General features: G+C 48.6%; 4 protein-coding genes across 5 annotated transcripts; 3 read left to right on the top strand and 1 right to left on the bottom strand.

Annotated features, from left to right (window-relative positions):
* The first annotated feature begins 424 nt into the window (after positions 1-424).
* Positions 425-5,246, top strand: LOC133468996 (oocyte zinc finger protein XlCOF6.1-like). Its single transcript, XM_061755507.1, has 2 exons — positions 425-868; positions 3,097-5,246. The coding sequence occupies exons 1-2, from the start codon at positions 688-690 to the stop codon at positions 4,209-4,211; spliced, it is 1,296 nt and encodes a 431-aa protein (XP_061611491.1). The 5' UTR covers positions 425-687; the 3' UTR covers positions 4,212-5,246.
* A 741-nt stretch (positions 5,247-5,987) lies between these two features.
* On the top strand, positions 5,988-8,802 carry LOC133469132 (chymotrypsin A-like). Its single transcript, XM_061755813.1, has 7 exons — positions 5,988-6,140; positions 6,231-6,334; positions 6,410-6,489; positions 7,719-7,797; positions 7,868-8,048; positions 8,114-8,247; positions 8,613-8,802. Exons 1-7 carry the CDS (start codon positions 6,089-6,091, stop codon positions 8,772-8,774), a joined length of 792 nt encoding a protein of 263 aa, XP_061611797.1. The 5' UTR covers positions 5,988-6,088; the 3' UTR covers positions 8,775-8,802.
* Positions 8,803-13,677: 4,875 nt separating this feature from the next.
* LOC133468983 (oocyte zinc finger protein XlCOF6.1-like) lies at positions 13,678-22,159 on the bottom strand. The gene is made up of 2 exons (XM_061755480.1): positions 21,092-22,159; positions 13,678-15,130 (listed from the first exon to the last, which is right to left on the bottom strand). Exons 1-2 carry the CDS (start codon positions 21,282-21,284, stop codon positions 14,019-14,021), a joined length of 1,305 nt encoding a protein of 434 aa, XP_061611464.1. The 5' UTR covers positions 21,285-22,159; the 3' UTR covers positions 13,678-14,018.
* Positions 22,053-26,400, top strand: LOC133468888 (oocyte zinc finger protein XlCOF6.1-like). Of its 2 annotated transcripts, none has more exons than XM_061755145.1 (2): positions 22,053-22,692; positions 23,128-26,400. In XM_061755145.1, the coding sequence occupies exons 1-2, from the start codon at positions 22,500-22,502 to the stop codon at positions 24,519-24,521; spliced, it is 1,587 nt and encodes a 528-aa protein (XP_061611129.1). In that variant the 5' UTR covers positions 22,053-22,499; the 3' UTR covers positions 24,522-26,400. The 2 variants fall into 2 exon arrangements, with proteins under 2 accessions (XP_061611129.1, XP_061611138.1); XM_061755154.1 differs by lacking the exon at positions 22,053-22,692 and adding an exon at positions 22,699-22,868.
* The last annotated feature ends 359 nt before the right edge of the window (positions 26,401-26,759 follow it).

Here is a 26,759-nt window from a genome sequence, read left to right as displayed (position 1 = left end):
CACACACAAACATGCACACGCGCCCCGTGATGTATATTAAATATTTAGATGTATCATTTAGATATATATTTAGCATTTTTGTGTAACGTTTAATATTTGGATTTAATTCTTTAAGTTAACAAATATTGTTGCAAATGTGCCCAAAAGTGACTCACAAAAACGTTTTTAAACACTGTTTGAAATTAAATATCACAACTGTTGTTTTCAGTGTGAGCCACTTTAAAAACGGCACCACATCGTATAAAAAAATAAAGTCATCAAATTAAAACGGTACAAAATTGTATTCCACGTTTTACAGCGAAGTACAATTTTATGGGTACAAATAAAAACGTATACAAATCAAAATACATGAAAATAGTGGACATTATTAGAATTGTTTCAGTTTTGCGTGTAGTTGCATCGTGGCTCCGACAGGTGTCAGCAACAGTGTCAGCTGGCACCATCGAAGAAGAAAGATCCGGAAGTAAGTCAGACGTCGCTAGCGTCGTGTCTTTTATCATCGCTCTTATTTTTTTGCCTTTTCTGGTCATTCACGCAACGTTTCAGTCCAATATCAATGTTGAAACATCTCCACATGAACTCGCCTCGTCTCCAGCTGGCTTAGCTTGCGAGCCGCGGACAAAAACAGGCGCAAGTGAGCTACGCACGCTAGCCGGAGCGTCGAGTGTTTGTTGTTGTCGCGCTAAAATGTGCAAAGTGAAAATGCTGAGACATTTGGTGAACGAGCGACTGAGTGCGGCCGTGGAGGACATCTTTGCGGTTCTGGAGAGAACCATAACGGAGTACGAGGACGAACTTTCCAGGACAAAAGAGCAGAATCGGCGACAGCGTCAACGACTGGAGGCTCTCATGGTCTCGCACACTGCAGGTTGGTTCTTCGCACTCTGACGTCTTGAGTTACCACTATTCTCAAATCTTGAATCGATAACATCTTCGATCTACTGATTGAGGCTGGTGTGGGTGACGTCACGAGGTCGCATGCCGAGAAGAGCTCAAACTGGATAAACTTCAGGGAAGTATCGACTTCACCATTTCAATTTTCTCTTACCTTTATACGACATGCATCTGACCCTGGGAGCTCCCTGCGCTTTTTGTTAGAATTGTAAAACAAAGCTTAGCTAACCCTAAAAAAAAAAAGTCTCTGTTATCTAAGAGTGAAAAAGAAAATTCTGAAAACAATCTGAAAAGCTGCTTAAATGAAGTTAAGTGTAGTAGTTTGTATTATTTAAAAAACTGATGCCAGTATTTTCCCTTGTACAGCAAATTAATATCAGATCCGCTCCAAATATCGGTTAGCGGCCTCCTCCGAGACGAATATGGGCCCTAAATAACATTTTTAAAGGAAGTACAATATTATTCTCGATCTCTTAAATTGGCCACAAATAAAGAACGTGAAGCTTTCAATTTTCATTCCGAGGTTTTCACTGGACATCGTTCCAGTTTTACGGTGCACCTCGGGGCCGCAGAGAAGGTTCATGTTTATAAGAACAGGCTCGAGACCCACCTTGTTACCTTACCTTTTAATTAACATTTAATGTCTTTTAACTTTGCTCTATTTCTTTTTTTAACCTTTGAGTTGTTTTCATTGGGTTTCTCATTGTTTTACTTCTATGCAATTTTAGAGTTGTATGTCTATGTTTTAAATCATACTTATATATCAGCAATTCGAGTCGCTGATGGCGTGGCGCGTCATCAATTCAGCTGGAATGAATGAATGATTCTCATATAACAATGTCAGTAGCAACACATCCCACAGGCTTTGTTGCATGTAAAAACAACAGAATGCATATATATATATATATATATATATATATATATATTTATTTATTTATTTATTTTTTACTTACCATAATGTAAATGTAAGGAGCGCACTCTTTGTCGTCGTGATATTGTCGAAGGTTAGATTATTATTCGTGTCCTCCGGGCCAAAGAGGAAAAGAACCATCTGGACTTTTATGGACGCCAAGTTCAAAAGCCAGCAACTGTGATGGTATGGGGCTGTGTTAGTGCCAATGGCATAGGTAACTTACACATCTGTGTAGGCACCATTCATGCTGAAAGGTACATACAGGTTTTGGAGAAACATATGCTGCCATCCAAGCAGCCATCTTTTTTACGGACGCCCCTGCTTATTTCAGCAAGACAATGCCAAACCACATTCTGCACATGTTACAACAGCGTGGCTTCGCAGTACAAGAATGCGAGTAATAGACTGGCCTGCCTGCAGTCCAGACCTGTCTCCCATTGAAAACGAGTGGCGCATTATGAAGCGTAAAATACGACAACGGAGACCCCGGACTGTTGAACGGCTGAAGCTGTACATCGAGCAAGAATGGGAAAGAATTCCACCTACAAAGCTTCAACAATTCGTGTCCTCACTTCCCAAACGTTTATTGAATGTTGTTAAAAGAAAAGGTGACGTAACACAGTTGTAAACATGACCCTGTCCCAGCTTTTTTGGAACGTGTTGCAGCCATCCTTTTCATTCCTTCTCATCTTTTCGTCAATTTTGGAGGAACGTCCAGTTGTTGGTAATATCAATCTTGTGCCTTATTTTCTCCACTTGATGATCACTTGATGTTCTGTAATTTATTTAATGCCTTTTGTACCCTTCTCTTGACTGATACCTATAAACAATCACTTTGATTCTGTGGAGATTTTCATCTTGTGCTGTAACATGTGACTACTAAAAACGCCAGGAAAAGCCTTCTTGAACATCTGAACTTTATTTGGGGTTCATCATAGGCATGACTTTGAATGTGTTGGGTTAGTTCTGAACGCAGCCACGTCACCGGTTGAGGGAGGGTGTGCACACTTGCGCAACCACATTATCTCAAAAGTTGTTATTTTTCAGTTGGGTTGTACAGGTTATTGGTCACATTAATGGTGGAAATAGTTTTTTTTTTTTTTTTTTTTTTAATGATTTGTCTTGGTCTGATTTCATATATCACAAAGCCCTGGTATTTGAACAGGGGTGTGTAGACTTTTTTTATTTGAGACCTTTTTTTTTTGTTTTTGTTTTTTTAAAGACGCCTGGAAACCGTTACATTAAAGGTCTACTTTAATGTTGCGCGTTTGTCTTCTTGCTTCCCGCAGATGTCGGCAAAGATAATAAGCAGCAGCAGGAGTGGCGCTACGGGGGGTCGCGGGGGGGACCGCAGCCCTCTCACCACGTTAAGGAGGAAGAAGAGGAAGTGGACGTCAGTGAAGAAGGCTTCCATGTCATTGTGAAGAGTGAAGATGAAGAAGAAGAAGGTGAGCACGAAGAGAAGAGAGCCTCAGGCAGCCTCTTAGCTCGTCTCTCGGCCAGCGGGGACGCGTCGCGTCCTGACACCAACGAAGACTCCGAAGGCGCATCCCGCTCCAAATATCCTCAATGTGACAAAACATTTGACGACAAAGCCGCCGTGAAGAGACACGCCGGGCATCACCGGGGCAGCAAAACGTTCAGCTGCTCCGTGTGCGCCAGCAGTTTCCATCTGAAGAAACATCTCGTCCGTCACATGATCGGCCACCCGGGGGAGAAACCCTTCGTCTGCCCCTTCTGCGGGGCCGGGTTCTATCATATGAGCAGCCTGATACGACATAGGCGGACCCACACTGGGGAGAAACCCTACACGTGCTCTGTGTGCGGGAAAAGATTCTCGCAGAAAGGACATTTAATCACGCACGCCAGGACGCACACGGGAGAAAAAAGTTTCTCCTGCTCCGTCTGCGGCACCGCTTTTAGCGACCGATCCGCTCTTGTTCAACACCGACGAACTCACACCGGAGAGAAACCGTTCGCTTGCTCCGTTTGCGGTGGCAAATTCACCCGCAGGGGACATCTTCTCATTCACATGAGGACACACACTGGAGAGAAACCATTCGCTTGCCCTACATGCGGGAAAAGACTAACGCGCAAGGCGCATTTGACCACGCACATGAGGACGCACACGGGAGAAAAACCTTTTCCTTGCTCCGTGTGCGGCACCATGTTCAGCTTCCGCTCGGCTCTGGCCCAGCACATGAGGACTCACACTGGAGAGAAACCGTTTCCCTGCTCCCTGTGCGGCGAGAGATTCTCCCAGAAAGGACACTTGAACATTCACACTAGGACGCACACCGGAGAAAAACCCTTCAGCTGCACCGCCTGCCAGAAAAAGTTCACCCACAAGTACCAGATGAATAAACACAAGTGTGCCTTGAACAACAGCAGCAGCAGCCAGTGAACACTTTCAAATTGACATTTTAGTGACACACTTGGTCATTTGTTGTAAATTTACAGTAAGTCCTCTCCATCACGGGGGTTATGTTGCAGCCCCACGGAAATAAGTGAAAATCTTTGATAAAAACAAAAATACCTACAGAAACAAACAAAAAAAAAAGTCCAGGTCTTCAAACAATACACAATACAAACATATTTAAATATGTATGTATATGTACAGTACCACCAAATAGCGGGACCGTGAAGGGAAGACCGCGATATAGGGTTAGGGTTTACTGTACATCTTTGTAACAGTGGAGTCGCCAAAGTTAAATTTGCTTTAACTTTGGCGACTCGAAAGAGCACAAAATGTCACCACGCAAGTAGCGTGCAAGCCACTAGGGGAAACTTTGGCATCTTTGGGTAACTTGAATTATCGCCTGGATAGTGAAAGTGACACCGGCCAAATTCCTGCTGGGAGGTTTGCTGTCAATCGCTCGCCGTCTTGAGGTCATGACACGGCGTCTCGCTCGGGTTGAGGTCAACACTTTGTTTATAAACTTGTCTGAACCTGTAAAGGTTACAAAAGTATAGCATGTTCTTTTTGGTCAGCAGTGGTTTTGACCCCAGAACTCTGCCACTGAGGCAATTTTGGCCCCTTATTGTCGAGTCATGAACTCCGACCTTAACCGAGGCGAGAGAGGTCTGCAGTTCTTCGGGAGCGGTCCCGGGTGCCTTCGTGGCCTCCCGGATGAGTGCTTGCTGTTCTCCATTTGAGGAGAACGGCTCTCACCGTTGTTCGCTGGAGTCCTCGAGATTTGGAAATGGCGTCGTAAGCCTTTCCAGACTTTCTCATTTCTCATCTGTCGTGGAATTTCTTTGGATCGTGTCATTCTTTTGCAGCTTTTTGAGATATTTTTGTCCGACTTGATTTTGTCAGGACCGATTCTGTTCAAGTGACTGTTTGATTGAACAGGTGTGGAGGTCATCAGGCTCGGGCGTGATCAGTAAGAATGAACCCAAAATGGTGGTAAGCCACAATAAATGACTTTTACTTTTCCTTTTTCTTTGCTAGTTTGCTTTCCCCCCTGCCACTTCCTTTTGTCTGCATTTCGAAAGCCTTTTTGATTTCCTGCTTCTCAGGAGTATTTAACCGCGATAACCGTCTGACTGACAAAATCAAAATTGCATACTTTCCCACACTTGCTTAAGAACGAATGGGAAATAGGATGCGTGTTTAAAAAAATAACGCAGTCGGTATGCCGGCTGCTGGGAAAAAGACAGACATGTTAAACATGACCTTTAAACTCGCGGGCACTTTTGTCGCACAGCGTCCTTGAATGCAGCAAACAGCTCACCGTACAGTATATTTATATCTTACGGTACATGTTTGCTCATTGCGTCAATACGCGTCAATGATTGATAAAAACCTGCAATAAACCCATTAAAAATAATAAACCATCAATAACACTCAGTGAATCCCTCAATCAATAAATATTAAATCAACCGTAAGTAATCCACCAATAAAAGCTATACATAAAACATCAATAACGTCATTAACAATGACGTCAAAGCACCAAACCGTCAACAAGGCTTTTTCAAAAGAAACTAATAAACCATCAATAACCCATTAATAAATGCACGAATGACGGCGTGAATAAAGAATCAATCGAGCCGCCAATAAAGGAAGGCAGCGTACAATACGTGACGGTCGTCGCGTTCATTTCTCCTCGCGACTCGGAGGACGCTCTTTGCTCAGCTGCAGATTTCCCACAATTCCATGTGTCCGAACTCTCACGTCCACGCGCTGCGTGGCCACGCCCCCTGCCGCTCCCCTCCAATCGGGCGTGCCCGTGTGCGTATAAAAGCCTGACATTTGCTCGGATAAGGCATGTTGTCGCCATGGGCTTCCTGTGGATCCTGTCGTGCCTCGCCTTTGTCGGCGCCGCTTACGGTGAGTTAGCATGAGCGTGCTGGCATTCAGCTAGCTGAAACGACCTATTCGCGACACCTGTTCAAGATGTCTTATCGGCGATGTCATCAGGTTGCGGCTCTCCCGCCATCGCTCCCGTGATCACGGGATACTCTCGTATCGTCAACGGCGAGGAGGCGGTGCCTCACTCGTGGCCCTGGCAGGTGTCGCTGCAGGTACGCAAACTTCCACTCGCCCCGAGAGGCGCACGGGAAGCGATGTGACGGCGCCGCCGTATGTTTGTGTGTCAGGACTACACGGGCTTCCACTTCTGCGGCGGCTCCCTCATCAACGAGAACTGGGCGGTCACGGCCGCGCACTGCAACGTCAGGTAGCAACGCCGCCATAGCATCTTCGTCTTCGTCCATCCATCCATCCATTTTCTGAGCCGCTTCTCCTCACTCGGGTCGCGGGCGTGCTGGAGCCTATCCCAGCTGTCATCGGGCAGGAGGCGGGGTACACCTTGAATTGGTTGCCAGCCAATCGCAGGGCACATAGGAACATACAACCATTCGCACTCACAGTCATGCCTACGGGCAATTTAGAGTCTCCAATGAATGCATGTTTTTGGGATGTGGGAGGAAACCGGAGCGCCCGGAGAAAACCCACGCAGGCACGGGGAGAACATGCAAACTCCACACAGGCGGGGACGGGGATCGAACCCCGCACCTCAGAACTGTGAGGCTGACGCTCTAACCAGTCGGCCACCGTGCCGCCTCTTCGTCTTCGTGTCATTTGCAATTTGGAATCCAAATGGCATCCACGTCCGTCCGTCCGTTTTCTTCTGCTTATCTGGACGGAGGTGGACTTGAACCTCCTTCTGATAGGGAACTCCGCCAGAAAACCCATACGATGCGTTTGGGCCTCCCAGGCCGGACCGGCATCTTCCCCGACCGTCGGGGCCAACGCACCACTAGGTGGCGATCGGTTGACACGTCAGCCCCTCTCGTCACCCGAGTATCCGAAACATGCGGCCGGAGGTCCGATGACGCGACCGCAAGGTCGCTCATCGAGCAGTGGTCGAAAGTGTACAGAGTGCATAGAGTGCGGCCTTATGTCTGAGCACGGTGTTCATTAAGAACAATCCGTGACCAGCACAGAAGTCCAATAACAAAGAACTAATCGGGTTTCAAATCGGGGTGTGGGGGTTCGTTCCATGAAACCAAGCCCTTCCGGGTTTCACTCTCATTGCCCACTGAGTGTTGAAGTCCCCCAGAAGAACGTGGGAGTTCCCAGGGGGAGCGCTCTCCAGCACCCCCTCCAAGGACCCCAAAAGGGTGGGTACTCTGGACAGCTGTTTAGTGCATAAGCACAAACAGCAGTCAGGACCCGTCCCCCCACCCGAAGGCAGAGGGAGGCGACCCTTCCGTCTTCTGGGGTGAACCCCAACGTACAGGCGCCGAGCCGGAAGTATAAGCGATTCGACTTAGGGGTTTTTTCGAGATACGAGCCGTCGATTGGCCGAGTTTCCGCTTCGACTCGTTGGCTGAAAGAATGAGTAAATTTTATTGATTATTGATTGTGTCGATTGACAACTGGCTTTGGTCTTTGCGGGTGCAGGACTTCCCACCGCGTGGTTCTGGGTGAGCACGACCGCTCGTCCGCTGGCGAGGACACCCAGGTCATGAGGGTGGGCAAGGTGAGACCGCCGCTCCGTTTGCGTCGTTAGAATTTCGTGTCGACGCTGCGGCTTCCTTTCCGCCCGGCAGGTGTTCAAGCACCCCCGCTACAACGGCTACACCATCAACAACGACATCCTGCTCATCAAGCTGGCCGGCCCCGCCCAGATGAACATGCGCGTGTCGCCCGTCTGCGTGGCCCAAGCCGGCGACGACTTCCTCGGCGGCGTGAATTGCGTCACCTCCGGCTGGGGGCTGACCCGACACAACGGTCAGGAGACGCCCGCCGCCCACAGTGCCGCGTGACCCTAACCCGACCCCGTTGTTGTGTTTCAGCCCCCGACACGCCGGCCCTCCTCCAGCAGGCCTCCCTGCCGCTGCTGACCAATGAGCAGTGCCGGAGATACTGGGGCAACAAGATCAGCAACCTGATGATCTGCGCCGGAGCCTCCGGAGCTTCATCCTGCATGGTGGGCGGAACCCTAAGCTGACCCGAGATCCCCAAACAGAAACATAAACCTCCCGCGTGGTGGGGAGAGCTCCACTTTCAAGTGTCTACAATCAAATGCCAACTAGTATCAAGTGTCTACTGCCAAGTCCGCAGTACCAATTCTTGTGGCTAGTACTACCGAGTGTCTGAGTCCAAATGTCTCGTTCCGAGCGTCCAGTGCCAAGTCTCGACCAAAGAAAGCCCACTACTTAATGCGTACCACCAACAAGTATCTTCTCGGTCTCCACTGACACGGAGTCTTGAATCACAAATATCTAGTGCCAAGCCCTTCACCGCGACTCTTTGGCGCTACTATTTGTTAATCGGTACTCTGTCTTTTTGCAGGGCGACTCTGGCGGCCCCCTGGTCTGCCAGAAGGCGGGCGCCTGGACCCTGGCGGGCATCGTGTCCTGGGGCAGCGGAACGTGCACGCCCACCATGCCCGGCGTCTACGCCCGCGTCACCGAGCTCCGCGCCTGGATGGACCAGATCGTCGCCTCCAACTGAACACAATAAAAGCTTCAAAAACCACAAACGCGCTCTCTGAGAAGGATTGGCGTCATCTTATTTCCGACGTCCTGTCAAAGATTTCCTCGTCACCGTGTTTTATTCACGTCCATCTATTTGCAACGGCGCTTATCCCGGTCAGGGTCGCGGGGCGCCGCAGCCTACCCCCAGCTGACTTTGGGCGAAAGGCGGACCACGCCCCGAACCGGTCGCCAGTCTGACTCGCGTCTTATTCGTCGTCTTTCCACCACATTTACTCAGAATGTCTTATTTACGACGTCCTAATCCTGTTTTATTCGCCGTCTTTTGTACTTTAATCATGATGTCACATTATTTGTTTTCCAAGCTAAAAGTCTTATTTTCTTTCAAAGTGGGAAGTCTTTTTTTCTTTTATTCTTTTTTATTTTTATTCTTTTAATTTTGCCTGGCTGACATTGCCTCGGCACGTTAGCATTAGCCCGAGCGACTCGTTGCGCGTCCTCTCGCCACTGCCCCCTGGTGTCTGGGAGGCAAGGTCAAACTGAAGCGAAAAGCGTGACACAACAAACAGATTAATTACTCCGTTTATTTGAAGCACATTAAGTCCATCACGGATGCAAGAAGAAGATGGCGGCGGCCCGGCGCCGTGTCAAGCGCGGGCGAGCGTGCGTCTTGACGTATCAGGTGCGCTGAGGCGGGCAGGCGTGCCCGACGCGTCGGCAGTAGCAGATGGCGTTGAAGAAACGGCAGTAGCAGGTGTCGCAGGCGTCGCAGCAGGGCAGCGGGAAGCCCAAACACGACTGCTGGTGGCGGATGCAGCGGCGAGGCGAGCGCATGGAGCGGCCGCCGAGATGCGAGCCCGACTCGGCGGCGGCGCCGCCCGAGTCCTGGACACAAGCAAAGCACTGGAAAACACCTCTACGACCGACGCTAGCGAGCAGGGCTCGAACGTATTTGTCGACGCGACGACTTTCCACTGCGCAACGGTGCTTTACAGCTTGCGGTCGTGTTTGGGAAACAGTCGCCTCGCTGATGTCAGCGGGTGTCGGGTTCACGTGGCAAACTCGAATATTTGACGACAAAGGAGCTGACTAAGCAAGGTCACCTGCAAAATATGCAAGACTTTTTTTTCCCCACGGCAAAGGTCGTACTTGCTCCAAGAAGGGAAGAAACTCAATAATTCTGCCTACAACAAACGGCGCGGCCTCTTTGACCGTTACGCAACTCCAATATCACTTTGAACCGAATGGAAGATTAATGAGGGAGTTTCCATTTAAGGACTCTTGTGGACTGAGCCAATAGAATGATAGCATACGTGGTTTGGGGCGTGCCCATAAATTGGGGCATAAAAAGTTCGAGTTTTCCACACAGACATTTGCCCACCTGGTCGTATGACACCGCCTCCATCAGGAAGTCGATCGCCTCCATGGGCAGGGGGGCGGGGTCATGCCCGGCTTCGGGGGCGTGGCTTCTCTCTGGAGAACAAATGGAAACGGAAATGAGTAAATGGAGATCACGCCGGCCGGGACTATATACTATAATAGAACACACATATTGGGGTCATTTTCACATCATTTGATCAATAACGGTAAAGACGCTTAACAAAAAAAAATCATAAAAAATAAAAAGACGAAAATTCTAATTGAGCAATTGTTTTGATGCCAGCTTGGCGGTTGCCCATTCAAATAAAAAAAGGTGTTGCCCTTCAAACTCTGGGGAGACCCTTGCTTTTATGCAATCGTAATAATGGTAAAGACATGCAATGGTTGCCACACTTTGACAAATTCATACATACTCATTCATATAATGCAAGCGTAAAGGGGGCACAAGCCGGTGCGAACGGGTCCGAGCGGGTTGAGCGGCAAAGAGAAGGTTGATGGATGTCGTGAGGGCAGTTGGTGTTGGAGAGGAGGATGCAGGAGAAAAAGGAGGACCCCAAACGCGACAAGCCCAAAGGAAAAGAAGAAGATATGTATTCATTCACATCTCCAAAAGCAATAAATAGCATTTATTTTGCTATTGTGCGAATGCAAACTCACCACAGATCCCTCTGGTGTATTGCAACAGCACGACGAGCGGCGTTAAAAGGCGAAAAAGACGTTTTGGAAAACAAGCAGCAAAACGCGCAAAGTCGCGGGAGATCGTTTTCGTGGAAAACGGGCGAAAAATGTTTTTGGCATCGTCACAAAACAAATTCTTTATTAGGGATGAATTCAACAAATGATTCAGCGTTATTGATCAAATGGTAAGAAAATGACACACGGAACATTCCAACATTGGGAAATCACTCGCCTAAGTGTGACAGGCGGGCTCGGCTGCGGTCCACGTCCAGGTCCAGGTCCAAATCCAGCTGAAGGTCACGCGGGTCGTGTCGGACCAGCGCCGACGACAAGGCGAGCAGGCTGACGAGCCAGTAGCGGACCCGCGCGCCGCGGTTGCACATCCTCGACGACGACCTCGCCTGAGCCGCGATCCTCACCACGCAAACGACATTTCAAGCGCACAACGTTCATTTTTGGTTTTGAGAGAGAATAGATCCTTTTTTTTTGGGGGGGGGGGGGGATAAAAGTCCAATTTCTATGACAATAACGTTTAAAAAAAAAAAAAAAAAAAGTCTTATTTAAAGAAAATAAATACTTCCCTCCAAGATGAAGTCATTTTTACGAAAAATCGTATTTTTTTCCCCAAAGAAAAAAAAAATGACATCTTTTTTCCAGAAATATTCTTTGAATAAAGAAAGTCCAAAAAAAAAAAAAGAAAAAAGTCACTTTTCAAGATTAGAAATTAGAAGTTTTCTTTGCAAGTTGTATTTTAAAAGAATATTTTTTTTCCCAAGAAAGCACAGTCAATTTATTTAACAGATAAAAAGTTATTTTTTTCAAGCTCAAGAAAATCAGGAAGTCTTTGCCAAAAAAAGATATGTCCTATTTCCTACTAAATATTTTCATTTTTCAAGATGAGTCTTATTATTTTTTTTTTAAAATTAAAAATTGTATTTCTCCTGTTTCAATGCTTTTTTTTTTTCAAAGCATTTTTTTCACCCCAAGAAGTCTTCATTTTTTTTCAACACAACAATAATAATAATAATTTTTAAAAAAGCTTATGTTTCAAGATAAAAGTGGAAATTGCATTTGAGCGGAAACTCACCCGAGCTGCGAGCGACTCGTTGACCTTTGCTCTTCTTCGTCCTCCTCGCTCGCATTCCGCCGCCTTTTCAACTTCACGTCGGCTGTCACGTGACCGCCCGCCCGTCGTCGTCGCCGCCGTCACGTCCTCGCTAATGACTCCTTTCCCGAGCGGGGTTGCTATGGTCACCGAGTGACGCAATCCAATCGCACGAACGGACGCCGGCCGGACACTCCATTAGGTACATCATCTAATCACATCCAATAACGGCAAAATGGCGGTCCTAAATGATATTCGGATGACAACAATCAACATGTTGTTCGACGAATTCTTGTTCAACACGGCACATCCGTGCGCGCACAGTATATTGGCTTCCAGCAATTGTACAAGGGTTTACGCGTGGCCGATGGATATGGATATTTGTTTTGGTTTTTTTGTTTGAGGCAGGTACCGATTCTGAAATTTGGCAGAATCAAATCCTGAGAACCGATTGGCGGGCTAAGTCGTTTAAAACAAAACCGACGCTCGCGACCACATAATAATCGGCATAATAATCCGATCATAGAAATGCAGTGATAGAGAAAAGCCACATGGAGAAGAGGCCGCAGTCCACATTCCAAGCGGGCAGTTCGTGTCTCAAGAGGGAAGGCGGCCGGTGGACCGGTGACAAAAGCATCCCGTCGTCATGGCACCGAAGCTTTATGGACAAAAAGCCTTTCCTGTTTTGTCCTCAAAGCCGGAACATTAACCGCGCGGCGCGTTGATTAGCGGCACCCGCTCGTGACATCAGCGCTGCGCTTGGCGCTAATGAAACCACGGCAGAGTCAATCTGCGCACGACCGACGCTTCTCATCGACGACAACAACAACAACAAGCGGACGCTTTGGCTTTCCTTTTTTTGCGGGAGAGTGGCCACGCTTAATTACTCAAAGAGCCGAGAAAAAAAAAAAACGAACAAAACCCACCAGGAGGCAGAAAACTGCCAAAATCCAGTTTTTCACCTGAATGGCTCAAAAACTACGGCGTGTTGCATTTACAGCTTCTCGCATCCTGCGAACCCTGTTCGAGTCATCCAGTATTCAGATCAATTGGATTTGGAAATGTTTCAATTGAATTTTGCTTTGTTGAAGCGCAATTATGAATACAAGAAAAAATGAGCAATTTCGCTTAATTAGCAACCAACTGGTTTTCCTTTTTTTTTAATTTTTTTTTTTTAAGATAACCGTATTTTCCCACTTACATTCACATTGAGCAGCAAACTATTTTCTTGTCTCACAATTCCATCCATCTTCTTTGCGGCTTCTCCTTGGTAGGGTCTCCCCCCCCCCCCAACGTCGTGTATTACTCAAATTCACCGCCTCGAAAAACGAGAACATTACGTCACAAACAAGAAACAAAGCAAATGATTTTACATTTCAAAATTAGGCAGGAATGTGCCCTCTTTTCCCACGTGTTCAATGAATCTCCATAATGTACGAGTCGTGAAATAAATGGGCTTTTCCCGCACATTGTCGTTTATCGGGATTCAATATATTTAAGCGTCGACAAAACCGTAATGACAGACGGAGGCCACTAGATGGTGGCGTTGCGTCACCGTTGGGATTTGTGTGTCGCGCGCGGTAGGTAGTAAAGAGGAATTTGCCAACGTAAGAAAAGATGACACGGTTGATGGCGGGAACGGCGAACGCCACGTCAACAAGCCACTGACGTTCTACTCGAACCGCACAGCGAGTCGGCGTCGCTCGAGGTTGCGTGATCTGTGAAGAAACGATTTGGCTGTCAAAAACCCAATCTCGGCTCTTGTTTGTGTGCTTTTATCATGTCAGGTGTCACAACAGCAAAAAAGATTTGCATCCAAGTCACTGTTTCTTTTTCTCTGCTTTCCAGTCAGAAGCAGGTGTTTTCGGGTGAAAGCGGATCCTTGTTCTATTGCTGGTTACTAAAAAACGGAAAAAGCAAGAAACCAACATTTTCCCGCCGACGACAGATGGGAAAGAGGCTCCTCGTTCGTTTAGTAGGTGTCCTTCTTCCATTGTCACAGAAACCAATATTGTGTCCTCATGAAAGGGGGGGGGGGGGGGGGGTGTCACTTTTTGTCGATCGCGCCCGAAGCATGTTACATATGACAAAAAGTCCCATCTAAACAGCGCCGCTGCTCTCGCCAGAAGCACACGCGTGTTTGTCCAGCTGGTACTTGTACGCAAATTGTCTCCGGCACAGCTGACAGCCGAAGGGCTTCTCGCCCGTGTGCGTCCTCGTGTGCGTCACCAAGCTGCTCTTGGCCGAGAATCTCTGACGGCACACGGAGCAGCCGAAGGCTTTTTCTCCCGTGTGCGTGACCATGTGGATCCTGAGATGCTCCTTCTGAGCGAAGGTTTTGCCGCACACGGAGCAGGCGAACGGCCTCTCGCCCGTGTGCGTCCGCATGTGGTTCACCAGCTTGGAATGAAACCGGAACGTCATGTCGCACGCGGAGCAGGAGAAAGGTTTCTCTCCAGTGTGGATCCTGGTGTGCTCTTTCAAACTTGTCTTTCTGGGGAACTTTTTGTCACAAAATGAGCAGGCGAAGGGTTTCTCGCCCGAGTGCGTGCGCGCGTGCCTCAGCAGCGACGAGTGGACGCCGAAGCTCATGTGGCACACCTGGCAGCTGAACGGTTTCTCGCCCGTGTGCGTCCGCATGTGGTTGACAAAGGTGGAGTGAAAGCGGAAGGTCATGTCGCACACCGAGCAGGAAAAGGGTTTGTCCCCGCCGTGGATTCGGCCGTGTTCGAGCAAATGTTCCCGCTGCGAGAACCTCTCGCCGCAAAACGAGCAGCTGATGAGTTTCTCTCCTGTGTGACATCTCGTGTGTCTTTTCAAGTTCTTCCGGTGGGAAAAGCTTTTTTGGCATTGAGAACATTGGAAGAGTTTGTCGTCACCTTTGGTTTCTTCCTCCTTGCCGTCGGCTTCTGCTGCTTCCTCTTCTTCGCTCTTCACGATGACAAGCGCCACTGGAAGTTCACTCGCGTCCACGTCCGCGTCGGCCTCGTCCTGATGCGATCCTTCAAACTGCTCCGTCTGGTCCTCGTCGTCAATCCGGGGGGTTTCCTCTTTCACCAGGGCGGGCTCTGGCTCCTCGGGCTCCTCGGGCTCCTCGGGCTCCTCTGGCTCCTCTGGCTCCTCGGGTTCCTCGGGCTCCTCATACTCCTCCGCCCCAGAGCTCCGCTCATGCTGCCGCCGCCGCCGCTCGGGGAGAGCTTCTCGATGGACGTCTGCAGAGCAGCACAATACGAACACGGGTGAGTTTGCAAAGGTCAGGTCACGCGTGGATTTACTGGGATTTGCTTGGCGCATATTCGCGGTGCGGTTTATTTGCAATTTTCCATCAACCATCATTTATTTCATTATGGCTATGTTTTGTTTAATGATAATGCTTTTCTGAAATGCTTGGCCCTTTGAATTTGAATCCCATTAAAATAAAATTAAATGCATTTCGCCCAGCCCTTCGTGTTTTCTTTAAAGAATCGTATCCATCTTACAAATTATGCATGGGTACTCAAACATGTGAGCACAACTGTGTGTTTTCTCATTTACTTAATAAAAGTAGGGCTGTGAATTTCAAAATAAGAACAAGTAAACAAAGTATTACATGTTCAAATAAAGTGCTTAACTTCAAAATCATTATTTGAAAAAATACTGCATGTTTTGATCATAAGGGTAAAAGTAAAATCATGCACTGTAAAAATGCATTATACATAGGTAGAAGGGTTTTCCAGAATTTTTAGGTCAACGTTGGGGGTGCGCATTATACACGAGAAATTTCGGTATGTTATATTTTCAAACTGGCAAACCTCATGCAGCACTGGGCTCGTCTGATCACTGCTTAATTCACTTAATATCGATTCACAGGCAAGAACTTAATGCGCGAAGCCTAGTGAAAACACTGAAAAAGTGGACCAATGAAGCAAAGATGGAACTTCAAAGCTGTTTAGATTGCACAGACTGGAGTGTCTTTGAAAATGCAGCTGGCAGCCTGGATGAATATACGGACACTGTCACATCCTATATCAGTTTCTGTGAAGAGGTTTGTGTACCAACAAAATCATTTCGCACATTCAACAACAACAAGCCGTGGTTCACTGCCAAACTTAAGCATTTTCGCCAAGCTAAGGAGGACGCATATCAGAGCGGGGACAGGGCCGTGTATAATTGCGCTAGAAACCAGCTGACTAAAGAGATTAACATTGCAAAGAGGAACTATGCAGCAAAGTTGGAAAAACAGTTTAGCGCTAACGACTCTAAATCAGTCTGGCATGCATTCCAATCGCTGACCAATTACAAGCGACGATCCCCCCAAGCTGAGAACAATAGCACACTAACCGACGAATTGAATATCTTCTACTGCAGATTTGAAAAGGACACTTTCACTGCGGTGCGGCCGACACACTGTAGAGATGATGGTGGACTTCAGGAGGCATCCTTCGCCACAGCTGCCCCTCACGTTGTCCAGCTGCCTTGTGTCAACCCTTGAGACCTTCAAGTTCCTGGGAATTACAGTCTCTCAGGACCTGAAGTGGGCGACCAACATCAACTCCGTCCTCAAAAAGGCCCAGCAGAGGATGTACTTCCTGCGGCTTCTGAGAAAGCACGGCCTGCCACCGGAGCTGCTGAGACAGTTCTACACAGCGGTCATCGAATCCGTCCTGTGTTCTTCCACCACAGTCTGGTTTGGTGCTGCTACAAAAAAGGACAAACTCCGACTGCAACGGACAATCAAAACTGCTGAAAGGATTGTCGGTACCCCCCTACCCACCCTTGAGGACTTGCACGCTGCCAGAACTAAGACAAGAGTGTGCAAAATCCTCTCGGACCCTCCGCACCCCGGTCACCGGCTCTTCCGGCTCCTTCCCTCTCGTGGGCGCTACCGATCAATGCAAACTAGAAATAGCAGACATTCCAACAACTTCTTCACTCTTGCAATCAACTTCTTAAACACCTAACCTACAATTCCATTGCAGCATGCTGGCAATTTGTTTTTTTTTGTCTTGAGTTTGTTGTCACGTTTCTGTGGGGCCATTTATACATTACTCGTGCACTCACGATAGTAGTCTCGCCACGCTGCACTATTTGCATATCTGTTGTTGACCAATACCGGCCACTCATGCCAGAGTAGCATCTGCTCCATTTGCACACTGATTGAGGAGTATCTGCAACATTTGCACAATCGACATTGTCCCAGATGATGGCGCTACTCGTCACTTTGAACCGCATACACTCCTTGAAGTCTCGGCGCCCTTTGCACAATGGTCATTGCACCGGACTATTGCAATATTAGTCATTCGAACTGCTCTAAGTGCTAGAGGACTCTGCATCTTTTTGTACAATTGTCAAAAAAAAAAAAAAGACAAAATTGTACCGGCATTACCAGATAACTAGCAACCCTTTGGTGCTCAGTGACTGTCAATGTCTTTCTGTCTCCAAAGTGTTCTCTGTCAATTGACGGTCTGTTGTCATACTCGAGCGGCTCTAACTACCGGAGACAAATTCCTTGTGTGGTTTTTTTTGGACATACTTGGCAAATAAAGACGATTCTGATTATTTATTTATTGATTGATTTTACACATTAGCACATTACAGCATAAGACAAAGGTCAGCTGACATTAGCCCTTTTTTAAACATTCAAACAAACAAAAACAAATCAGCCAATTTTCGCCACGTTTTTAACACATACAAAAGGACCAATATAATGACATCCACACAAACAAAACTACAAAGTTTTCCCTAAGTCTTGGCGTTTGTGTGTCTGTGGACACACATTTCTTGACCGGAAACTTTTTCCATCCATCCATTTTCTACCGCTTATCCGAGGTCGGGTCGCATTAGCAGGGACGCCCAGACTTCCCTCTCCTCAGCCACTTCATCCAGCTCTTCCGGGGGGATCCCGAGGCGGCCCCATGCCAGCCGAAGGACGTAATTTCTCCAGCGTGTTCTGGGTCGTCCCCAGGGTCTCCTCCCGGTGGGACGTGCCCGGAACACCTCACCGGGGAGGCGTCCGAATCAGATGCCCCAGCCACCTCATTTGGCTCCTCTCGATGCGGAGGAGCAGCGGCTCTACTCTGAGCTCCTCCCGGATGACCGAGCTTCTCACCCTCGCTCTAAGGGAGAGCCCGGACACCCTGCGGAGGAAACTCATTTCGGCCGCTTGTATCCGGGATCTTGTTATTTGGGTCACGACCCACAGCTCGTGACCATAGGGTAGGAACGTCGATCGACCGGTAAATCGAGAGCTTCACCTTTCGGCATAGCTCCTTCTTTACCACAACCGATCGATACAAAGTCCGCATCACTGCAGACGCCGCACCGATCCGCCTGTCGATCTCCCGTTCCATTCTTCCCTCACTCGTGAACAAGACCCCAAGATACTTGAACTTCCCACTTGGGGCAGGATCTCATCCCCGACCTGGAGAGGGCACGCCACCCTTTTCCGACTGAGGACCACGGTCTCGGATTTGGAGGTGCCGATTCTCATCCCAGCCGCTTCACACTCGGCTGCGAACTGCTCCAGTGAGAGTTAGAGCTCACGGCTTGAGGAAGCCAACAGAACCACATCATCAGCAAAAACCATTGATGCAATACTGAGGCCACCAAACCGGAACCCCTCTACGCCTCGGCTTCCAACCCTCACCGGGAACGAGTCCGACTTACCGCCGGCAATGCGGACCAAACTCTGACTCCGGTCGTACAGGGACCGAACAGCCCGCATCAGGGGGTTCTGTACCCCATACTCCCGAAGCACCCTCCACAGAACTCCCCAAGGGACATGGTTGAAGGCCTTCTCCAAGTCCACAAAACACATGTAGACTGGTTGGGCGAACTCCCACGCACCCTCGAGGACCCTGCCGAGGGTGTAGAGCTGGTCCACTGTTCCACGGCCAAGACGAAAACCACACTGCTCCTCCTGAATATGCGATTCGACTTCCCGACGGACCCTCCTCTCCAGCACCCCTGAATAGACCTTACCAGGGAGGCTGAGGAGTGTGATCCCCCTGTAGTTGGAACACACCCTCTGGGGACCACCACCCCAGTCTGCCAATCCAGAGGCACTTCCCTCGATGTCCATGCGATGTTGCAGAGGCGTGTTAACCAGGACAGCCCTACAACATCCAGAGCCTTGAGGAACTCCGGGCGAATCTCATCCACCCCCGGGGCCCTGCCACCGAGAAGCTTTTTAACCACCTCAGTGACCTCAAACCCAGGGATAGGAGAGCCCACCGGCCAAAACCGTTGGTGTCTACCAACGGTTTCGGGGATTTCCGCCACGACAGGCACCGACCACCTTACGGCCACAGCTCCGGTCGGCCGCCTCAGCAATGGAGGCGCGAACATTGGCCACTCGGACTCGATGTCCCCCGCCTCCCCCGGAACATGAGCAAAGTTCTGTCGGAGGGTTCCGCCAGACGTTCCCAGCAGACCCTCACAATACGTTTGGGCCTGCCAGGTCGGACCGGCATCTTCTCCCACCATAGGAGCCAACTCACCACCAGGTGGTGATCAGTTGACAGCGCCGCCCCTCTCTTCACCCGAGTGTCCAAGACATGCGGCCGCAAGTCCGATGACACGACCACAAAGTCGATCATCAAACTGCGACCTATGGTGTCCTGGTGTCAAGTGCACGTGTGGACACCCTTATGCTTGAACATGGTGTTCGTTATGGACAATCCGTGACGAGCACAGAAGTCCAATAACAGAACACGGCCCGGGTTCTGATCGGGGGGGCCGTTCCTCCCAATCATGCCCTTCCAGGTCTCACTGTCATTTCCCACGTGAGCATTGAAGTCCCCCAGCAGAACGATGGCGTCACCAGCGGGAGCGCTCTCCAGCACCCCCCCAAGGACTCCAAAAAGGGTGGGTACTCTGAACTGCTGCTTGGTGCATAGGCACAAACAACAGTCAGGACCCGTCCCCCCCACCCGAAGGCGGAGGAAGGCCACCCTCTCGTCCACCGGGGTGAACCCCAACGTACAGGCGCCGAGCCGGGGGGGCAATAAGTATACCCCCATCTCTCACCGTGGGCAACTCTAGAGTGGAAGAGAGTCCAACCCCTCTCGAGAGGACTGGTACCAGAGCCCAAGCTGTGCGTGGAGGCGAGTCCGACTATATCTAGTCGGAACTTCTCGACCTCACACACCAGCTCGGGCTCCTTCCCTGCCAGAGAGGTGACATTCCACGTTCCACGTAATTTAATGACTCAAATGTATGTAATTGTCATCCATTCTTTTAGTGGGCGGGGAAAAAAAAAAAGTCACATTTCAGTTACTTTTGGAAAAGTCCAAGATTACAATTTTAGTTGCATATGAAAAATAGCTGCAAAAGCTTGGATTTGTCTTTTTTTTCCTTCGCCGTATCACTTCCTCTTTGCAAAGCCTACGCTTGTGATTGGCTCTCTCTGGTCATGTGCCTTTCTGCCCGCAGTCTCAAACATGACCTAACTTTTCCAAATATTCCCGCCAAGCGCCACCTTGTGGTGCAATCTATTAGCTTTGTGGGAGGTTTGGAAAAGGTTCGACTCAGAGTGACAAGAACTTTTCATCTTTCTAAGTTGGGACTTTTTTTTTTTTAAATAAGTAATTTCATGTTTTTTCCAAGGAAACAACCCGTTGATCCCTTCATTCAAAGTGAAGTCATCAAAACGTAATGAGCTATATTACGTGGAGAGCGTAACAAAGTTACGCGGCTATTGTATTTTCAGCAGGGTAACTTGTCCTTTGCAAAGTAATCTTGCCAACGCTGCCCGTCGCTCAGCTCTATGAAGAAGATGGGCGATTGCTGTCACATGTAGCGCACAGCCAGTACTTGCCAGAAATTCCTGCAGCGCCACAGCTTTTGGAGGGATGTCCAGTTGTTAGTCTTGCTCGGTTTTCTCTTCCGCTTGATATCTCCGAACAACGAGGTTCCTCTGGCGCTCTCTGCGGACCGAGGCTTTCGCTGGAAGATGTCGGGAAAAGACTACTAGAACAGCCGGAGTCTGTTCGGGGATCATCGGAGGCACTTTAAATGTGCTGACTCCCATTTAACTTCGTCTGAATGCGATTGGTTCACGACGAACACGGTTACGTGCAAGAGGGTGTGTACACTTGCGCAACCACATGATCTAACTCCTTTATTTTGACCGTCCTGTTGAAAAGATGTCTTTTCCCCCCAAATATTGTTGGAGTGTAAAGTGCGGAACCGACCTGGCGCGTGCGAGTCCGTGCCAGCTTTCAGAAGGGCGTCGAGGACTTGACGCTGCCGCCGGTTCTCCTGCTTGCTTCTGGAAAGTTCCTCGTCGTACTCTCTTATGGTTCTCTCCACCAGCGCGAAGATTTCCTCCACGGCCGCGCCCAGCCGCTGGTCCACCACAGCTCGCAGCATTTTCACTTTGCACATTTTCGCCAAACAACAACAACAACAAAACTAATCACAAGCGTTAGCGTGTGTCGCTAACTTCCGCGCGTCTTTGTTGGCCGCTAACAAGCTAAGCTAAGCGCAGAAGTTTCGAAGCGCGGCGAGACGGAATTGAAATAAACCGACACGTTTCCGCTCAATGTTCGACGAATGCATAAAAGTATCCGAATTAGTCGCAATCACGTACGCAGCGACTCTACGTTTACAGTCGCATAGTTAGCGGCGCGATGCTAATGTCGGGCTTCTTCGTTGGTTCGCCTGCAGTAAATAAGTCGCTGTTGCTACATTGCTGCCTCCTATCGGTCACTTTCTGCTATTGCCTCATTGTTTTCGATGTATACAATATACAATCGATACACCAAAGTAATAAGTTATATGAACATAATGCGTATTGACCAGTAGCCAAAACAAGCCGTTTCGAACCAAATACGATGCCGTGGAAGGAGAAACGACATCGGCGGCGGCGGCGGCTGGCCGAATGGGGGAGACGCAACCGCGAGAGCTGCCTCCTCCGAGCTCGCGGAATGACGTCACTTTCGCGGCCCGGCCACAAAATGTGCCAGACGCCACAGATGCAGCAATCTGTGGCTAAACTGAAGGAGGTCAAAGACCGAGGAAGACGTAAAACAAAGTACAATTACGACAAGGGAAAACTGGGAGTCCCTCTCAAAAGTCACGAAAAATACATTGCTTCTCTTTTGATTGATAGCATACGCTTTTTGGCGCTGACAAAACAGCAACAACACGTCGTGAAAATCGGTTGACCAATGAGTTACGTCATCGTTTCGGTGTCCGTGCTTTGACTTCTACGGGAACGTCGACCTTCCCAACATGGCCGCCATGTCTCGTCATATGGAAAGGGTGGAGCAGCCAAGTCACCGATAGGTGGCGGAAATCCACCGAACGGCGTCTAATAGGATGAAAATGAAACACACGAAGAAGAAGTTCCACCTGATCCTAAATGGCAACATCTGCCTTCAAGCCGATGCGCCGCTCAATCGAATGTTTGGACTTGCCAAGTGAACATTTCCGTGTACGTCATTCAATACAGACGAGACGAAACGAAACGCCACCGTCCATTGTGCGTCTCGTTTTCGGTGCACTTTGAAGCCTCTACACTTAGCTTAGCTTAGCTTGTTAGCAGCGAACGAAGACAGGCCGTATTTTTTTGTATTTTCTTTTGGGTATTTCGTGAAAATGTGCAAAGTGAAAATGCTGAGAGCTTTAGTCGGCCAGCGACTGAGTGCGGCGGCGGAGGAAATCTTCGTGTTGCTGGAAAGAACCGTGAGAGAGTACGAGGAGGAACTTTGTCGAACGCAGGACGAGAACCGGCGACGAGGTCAACTGCTGGACGCTCTTTGCAAACCTCGCGTGGACTCGCGAGCGTCAGGTTGGTCCGTTTTGATGCATCGCCAAGCATTCGCCCGTTGCTTCAGGCGTGGCCGCCTTCATCTGCACTGGTGGACTTTTCGTAAACTTCCTCCACGGGGCCGTTTCATGAATATATTTGATTTCCCCAATCATTCCGTTGAAGCACAATTCAAAAGCAAGATCTGATTTACGTTGGTTCGTTTCCATTCCGTTTTTAAGTATTATTACTTTTGTCAGATTCAAGTTGTTTTTTTATTTGTATTTTTTATTAACAGTCTATGTCTAAAGTGACAGGACTCTCGCTTGACAACAATGTTCACGCTTTGATTTAGAAAAAAGTTCTTTTTGGGAGTACTGTGTAGCAAAATGGTATCATTCTAAAATGACGGTGCTCTTACTTGAGTACAATTCTTGGCAACTATGGCAACCTCTGGTGTTTGTCTTCCGCCCCCAGACGGCCGTCAAGAGGATGTTCCCGCTGGGCAGCGGGAGTGGAGCTCCGGGATGGAGGAGCCAACCAACACGGAGGCGGCGGCTCCCCTCATCAAACCGGAGCGATCGCTGCGTGCGCAGCAGGCCGACATCAGCGAGGTTGCCGTGACTGGCGTGATTGTGAAGAGCGAGGATGAAGAAGACGCAGGCGAGCCCGAGGAGGCGAGAGGACCCCAAGCGGAGCGCCCCGTCGCGCCGCTCTCAGACAACCGGCGCGACGACGGGGACTCTCGCGCCGGTGGCAAAGTCTTCGAGTGTTCGCTGTGCCGCAGAACTTTCGGCTACGAGGGCAACCTGAGAAGACACGAGCGATGCCACGAGCACTTTCGATGTTCCCAGTGTGACGAAACGTTCGGCGACGTGAAGCATTTAACCAGACACGCGAGAAGTCACGCGGGAGAAAATCTCTTCGGCTGCTCGGTGTGCGGCGGAAGGTTCACTCTGAAAGGCAACTTGAGGCGTCACGCCAAAACGCACAGCGGCGAGAAAACCTTCTCGTGCTCCGTTTGCGCTCAGTCCTTTTCTACCAAGTCCAACTTGAGGACGCACGCAAGAATACACGCCGGAGAAAAACCGTTTTCTTGTTCGGTGTGTGGCAACGGTTTCGCCGTCCGCCCGGCATTGATTCAACACATGAGAACGCACACCGGTGAGAAACCGTTCTCCTGCTCCTTTTGCGCCAAACGTTTCTCGCAAAGAGCTCACTTGATTGCGCACAGACGAACGCACACGGGAGAAAAGCCTTTCTCGTGTTCCGTGTGCCACGTCCGCTTCGGCGTCAGCTCCACGCTCATTCAACACATGGCGACGCACACCGACGAGAAGCCCTTCCCGTGCTCCCTTTGCTCCAAAAGATTCTCCAGAAAGAGGAGTTTGACCGCACACGTTCGGACGCACACCGGGGAGAAATCGTTCTCCTGCTCTGTGTGCAACGAGACCTTCGGCGTCCGGTCCACGCTGGCCAGACACATGAGAACGCACACGGGCGAGAAACCTTTTGCCTGCTCCGTTTGCGGCCGCAGGTTCTCTCAGAAGGCGCACGTCGTCCCGCACATGAGGACGCACACGGGGGAAAAACCTTTCGCCTGCTCCGTTTGTGGCAAAACCTTCTCTCTGAAGAACACGCTGAAGAAGCACACCCGCAAACACACGGGGGAAAAACCCTTCGCCTGCTCCGTTTGCGGGGAAACCTTTGCCCTGAAAGGCACGTTAATAAAACACACCAGGAAGCACACGGGAGAAAAACCCTTCAGTTGCGACGTATGTGATAAAAAACTAACATATAAGTATCAAGTGAAGAAACACAAGTGTGCGGGAGAGAAAAGCGGCAGCTCTCAAACACTTTCGAGCAGCTAGCGCTCACATTTTTTGTGCATAGACAGTATTACTGTATGTGTAAACTTTTAAAAGATGGTTAAGAGTGTAGAAGGTTTACAAGAGTATGGTGGAGGTTAATCGACGTGTGGGGAAGATAATAAGAGCGAGGAGGTTCATACAGCTGGACAATATCTATAAATAATCCAAAATATAGGTGCTCGCTCATTCCATAAACGAGGGACGACTGTTATTCAAAAAGAACACAAATGTTGAGATTTGTTGTTTTTTTTTTTTTGCATAAGTTCCCCACTTGAATGTTTTAAGATCATCAACCAAATGTAAATATCAGACCAATCAAACCTAAGTGAACTTTGGAATGCTGTTTTTAAATGGTGATTTCCTATTAAGCATTCAAAGTTACAGTACCTGGCCCTATGTGAAGACGTAATGGCCCCCTGAAGCGTTTTGTCTTTCACGTCTCTCGCCCTCGCACCATCGCGTGACTTACCGCAACACCGGAGGGGCGAAGGTCACGCCGCTGCATCGGAATATTCGAGTATCAGGATCAAATTTCAATATTCGAGTATCAGGATCAAATTTGCTTTTCGAGCAATTACGAATTGCTTAGAAAAGTATCATGAACGACCGATTGGTTTCCTCTTTTAGATCCTCAGCAGTATTTGTCTTACATTCATATTTTCGGAAACGGCATTTTCTTGTCGACAAACATTTCCATGCGAGGCCATTTGGAACAAATATAAATAGATTTCAGTGTGAACTTGGCATTTCTTGGATCAAAAAACAGAAGGCATTCATTTGAAAAAAATCTCAGTCGGAACACTAGGGGGCACTTTGTAAACATGACGTCAAAGAAGGGCGAGGAAAAGGACACGAAGAAGAATAGTTTCCTGTCGAGTCGGCGCTAGCTGTGTGCTGATGGATAAAAAATTTATAAAATTAAATCCTAATTTCTTACAAGACTAATTGTTGAGAACGCGACAGAGACGAAAGCGGACTGTAAGTGACAGGAAGCCGTTCGCGTCGTCGCTCTCAAAGCTAGCTGCTAATGCTAACGACAACGCGCATATACGTGACGTCAGCCGCGCAATCCGCGCAGTGCAATGTGGATTTTGTAGTTTTGGGCGCTCGTACTTCTTTTCCATTTGTATTTTTGGAATGAAACCGTGAATTTGGGTTGCGCGTGAGGCCTCTTGGTCAATTTCTCCGCCGGAGTGTGCCCAACAGGGCGTATATTGTTCAAGATAATAACTATACACAGAAGTCACAATGTTGAGAGAAACACTTCGACCTAATAAATTCTCATGAAGACGTTTGACATTGTCACGTGTCGTGTTTTTCCAGTTGTAAAACAGGAAATTGCACATATCGCGAGAGAAAGAGAACGCGACGAAGTGTTGGTTTTTCGGTGCAAAGTCTTTTTGGAGTCCAAGTCGAGTTGCAAATCTTTGAATATATCGTCAAGTCGAAGATGATTCTGAAATCATTAATATGACATCAATTCATATATTATATACAGATGATATATACGTGCTAAATAATGAAGTTGGGAGGCTCTGAATGGCCCTCACGGCACACGTAGTACCGGCAAAAAGTCACAAGATGGCAGCAAAGACGATATGATGGCCCGCCCATCAAAATGCGCAAAATGCGTCTCCTAGTCGGACCGGTTTCCGTCTGAGAGCAGGCTAGCGTTTGCGTGTCCTCGTCTCTTGTAAGCTGCGGCGTGAATATATCTTATACTAGCAAAGGCACAACAAAAAAAACACTCAAACTAGGTCAACAATACCCAGTGACGTGGGGTCAGGGGAGGCAAGAGAGGCAGAGCCTCACTGCCCCCCGTTGGGTTTTCCTTTCCACTGCATGTGAATAGTAAAAAACAAACAAAAAAACTTATGATTACATTAAATTGTTCAGGCAGCGTGTGATTGGTCGGTGGCGTCACACAAGAGGGTTGGAAGCTTGGATAGATTTATTTGTCCGCTTGGTCAATCAACTCACAGGATTTGCTGAATTCATATCAAAATGGGGAGGAAACGATTGCAATACATCCATTGGTCAATATTTGGACACACCCCAAAAGGCAGACATTTGAAAGAGAGCTTTCGTTTCAAAATTAAGCACATTCCCAAGAGACCCAAACTGTTCGACACAAACATCTCCAGTTCATTTGAACAGTGTCAAAAACGCCATTTTCTTTGCTCGGTAGTCCAAGTCAAAAAGTGAAACTCATTTTGTAGAGATGAACCACACACAAAC

The sequence above is a fragment of the Phyllopteryx taeniolatus genome, chromosome 2 (assembly GCF_024500385.1).
Source record: "Phyllopteryx taeniolatus isolate TA_2022b chromosome 2, UOR_Ptae_1.2, whole genome shotgun sequence".
NCBI classification, from domain to species: Eukaryota; Metazoa; Chordata; class Actinopteri; order Syngnathiformes; family Syngnathidae; genus Phyllopteryx; species Phyllopteryx taeniolatus.
Note: the sequence above shows the minus strand (reverse complement) of the source record. Positions and strands in the feature narration are given on the sequence as shown.

What these genes read in the sequence shown, in the direction of transcription:
- LOC133468996 (XM_061755507.1), top strand. Translation starts at nt 688, where the DNA reads ATGTGCAAAGTGAAAATGCTGAGACATTTGGTGAACGAGCGACTGAGT. An exon ending in CATGGTCTCGCACACTGCAG is followed by an intron (nt 869 to 3,096) that starts GTTGGTTCTTCG and finishes TGCTTCCCGCAG; the next exon opens with ATGTCGGCAAAGATAATAAG.
- LOC133469132 (XM_061755813.1), top strand. Translation starts at nt 6,089, where the DNA reads ATGGGCTTCCTGTGGATCCTGTCGTGCCTCGCCTTTGTCGGCGCCGCT. An exon ending in CTTTGTCGGCGCCGCTTACG is followed by an intron (nt 6,141 to 6,230) that starts GTGAGTTAGCAT and finishes CGATGTCATCAG; the next exon opens with GTTGCGGCTCTCCCGCCATC. An exon ending in CCGGAGCTTCATCCTGCATG is followed by an intron (nt 8,248 to 8,612) that starts GTGGGCGGAACC and finishes GTCTTTTTGCAG; the next exon opens with GGCGACTCTGGCGGCCCCCT.
- LOC133468983 (XM_061755480.1), bottom strand. Translation starts at nt 21,284, where the DNA reads ATGTGCAAAGTGAAAATGCTGCGAGCTGTGGTGGACCAGCGGCTGGGC. An exon ending in CACGGACTCGCACGCGCCAG is followed by an intron (nt 15,131 to 21,091) that starts GTCGGTTCCGCA and finishes GCTGCTCTGCAG; the next exon opens with ACGTCCATCGAGAAGCTCTC.
- LOC133468888 (XM_061755145.1), top strand. Translation starts at nt 22,500, where the DNA reads ATGTGCAAAGTGAAAATGCTGAGAGCTTTAGTCGGCCAGCGACTGAGT. An exon ending in CGTGGACTCGCGAGCGTCAG is followed by an intron (nt 22,693 to 23,127) that starts GTTGGTCCGTTT and finishes TTCCGCCCCCAG; the next exon opens with ACGGCCGTCAAGAGGATGTT.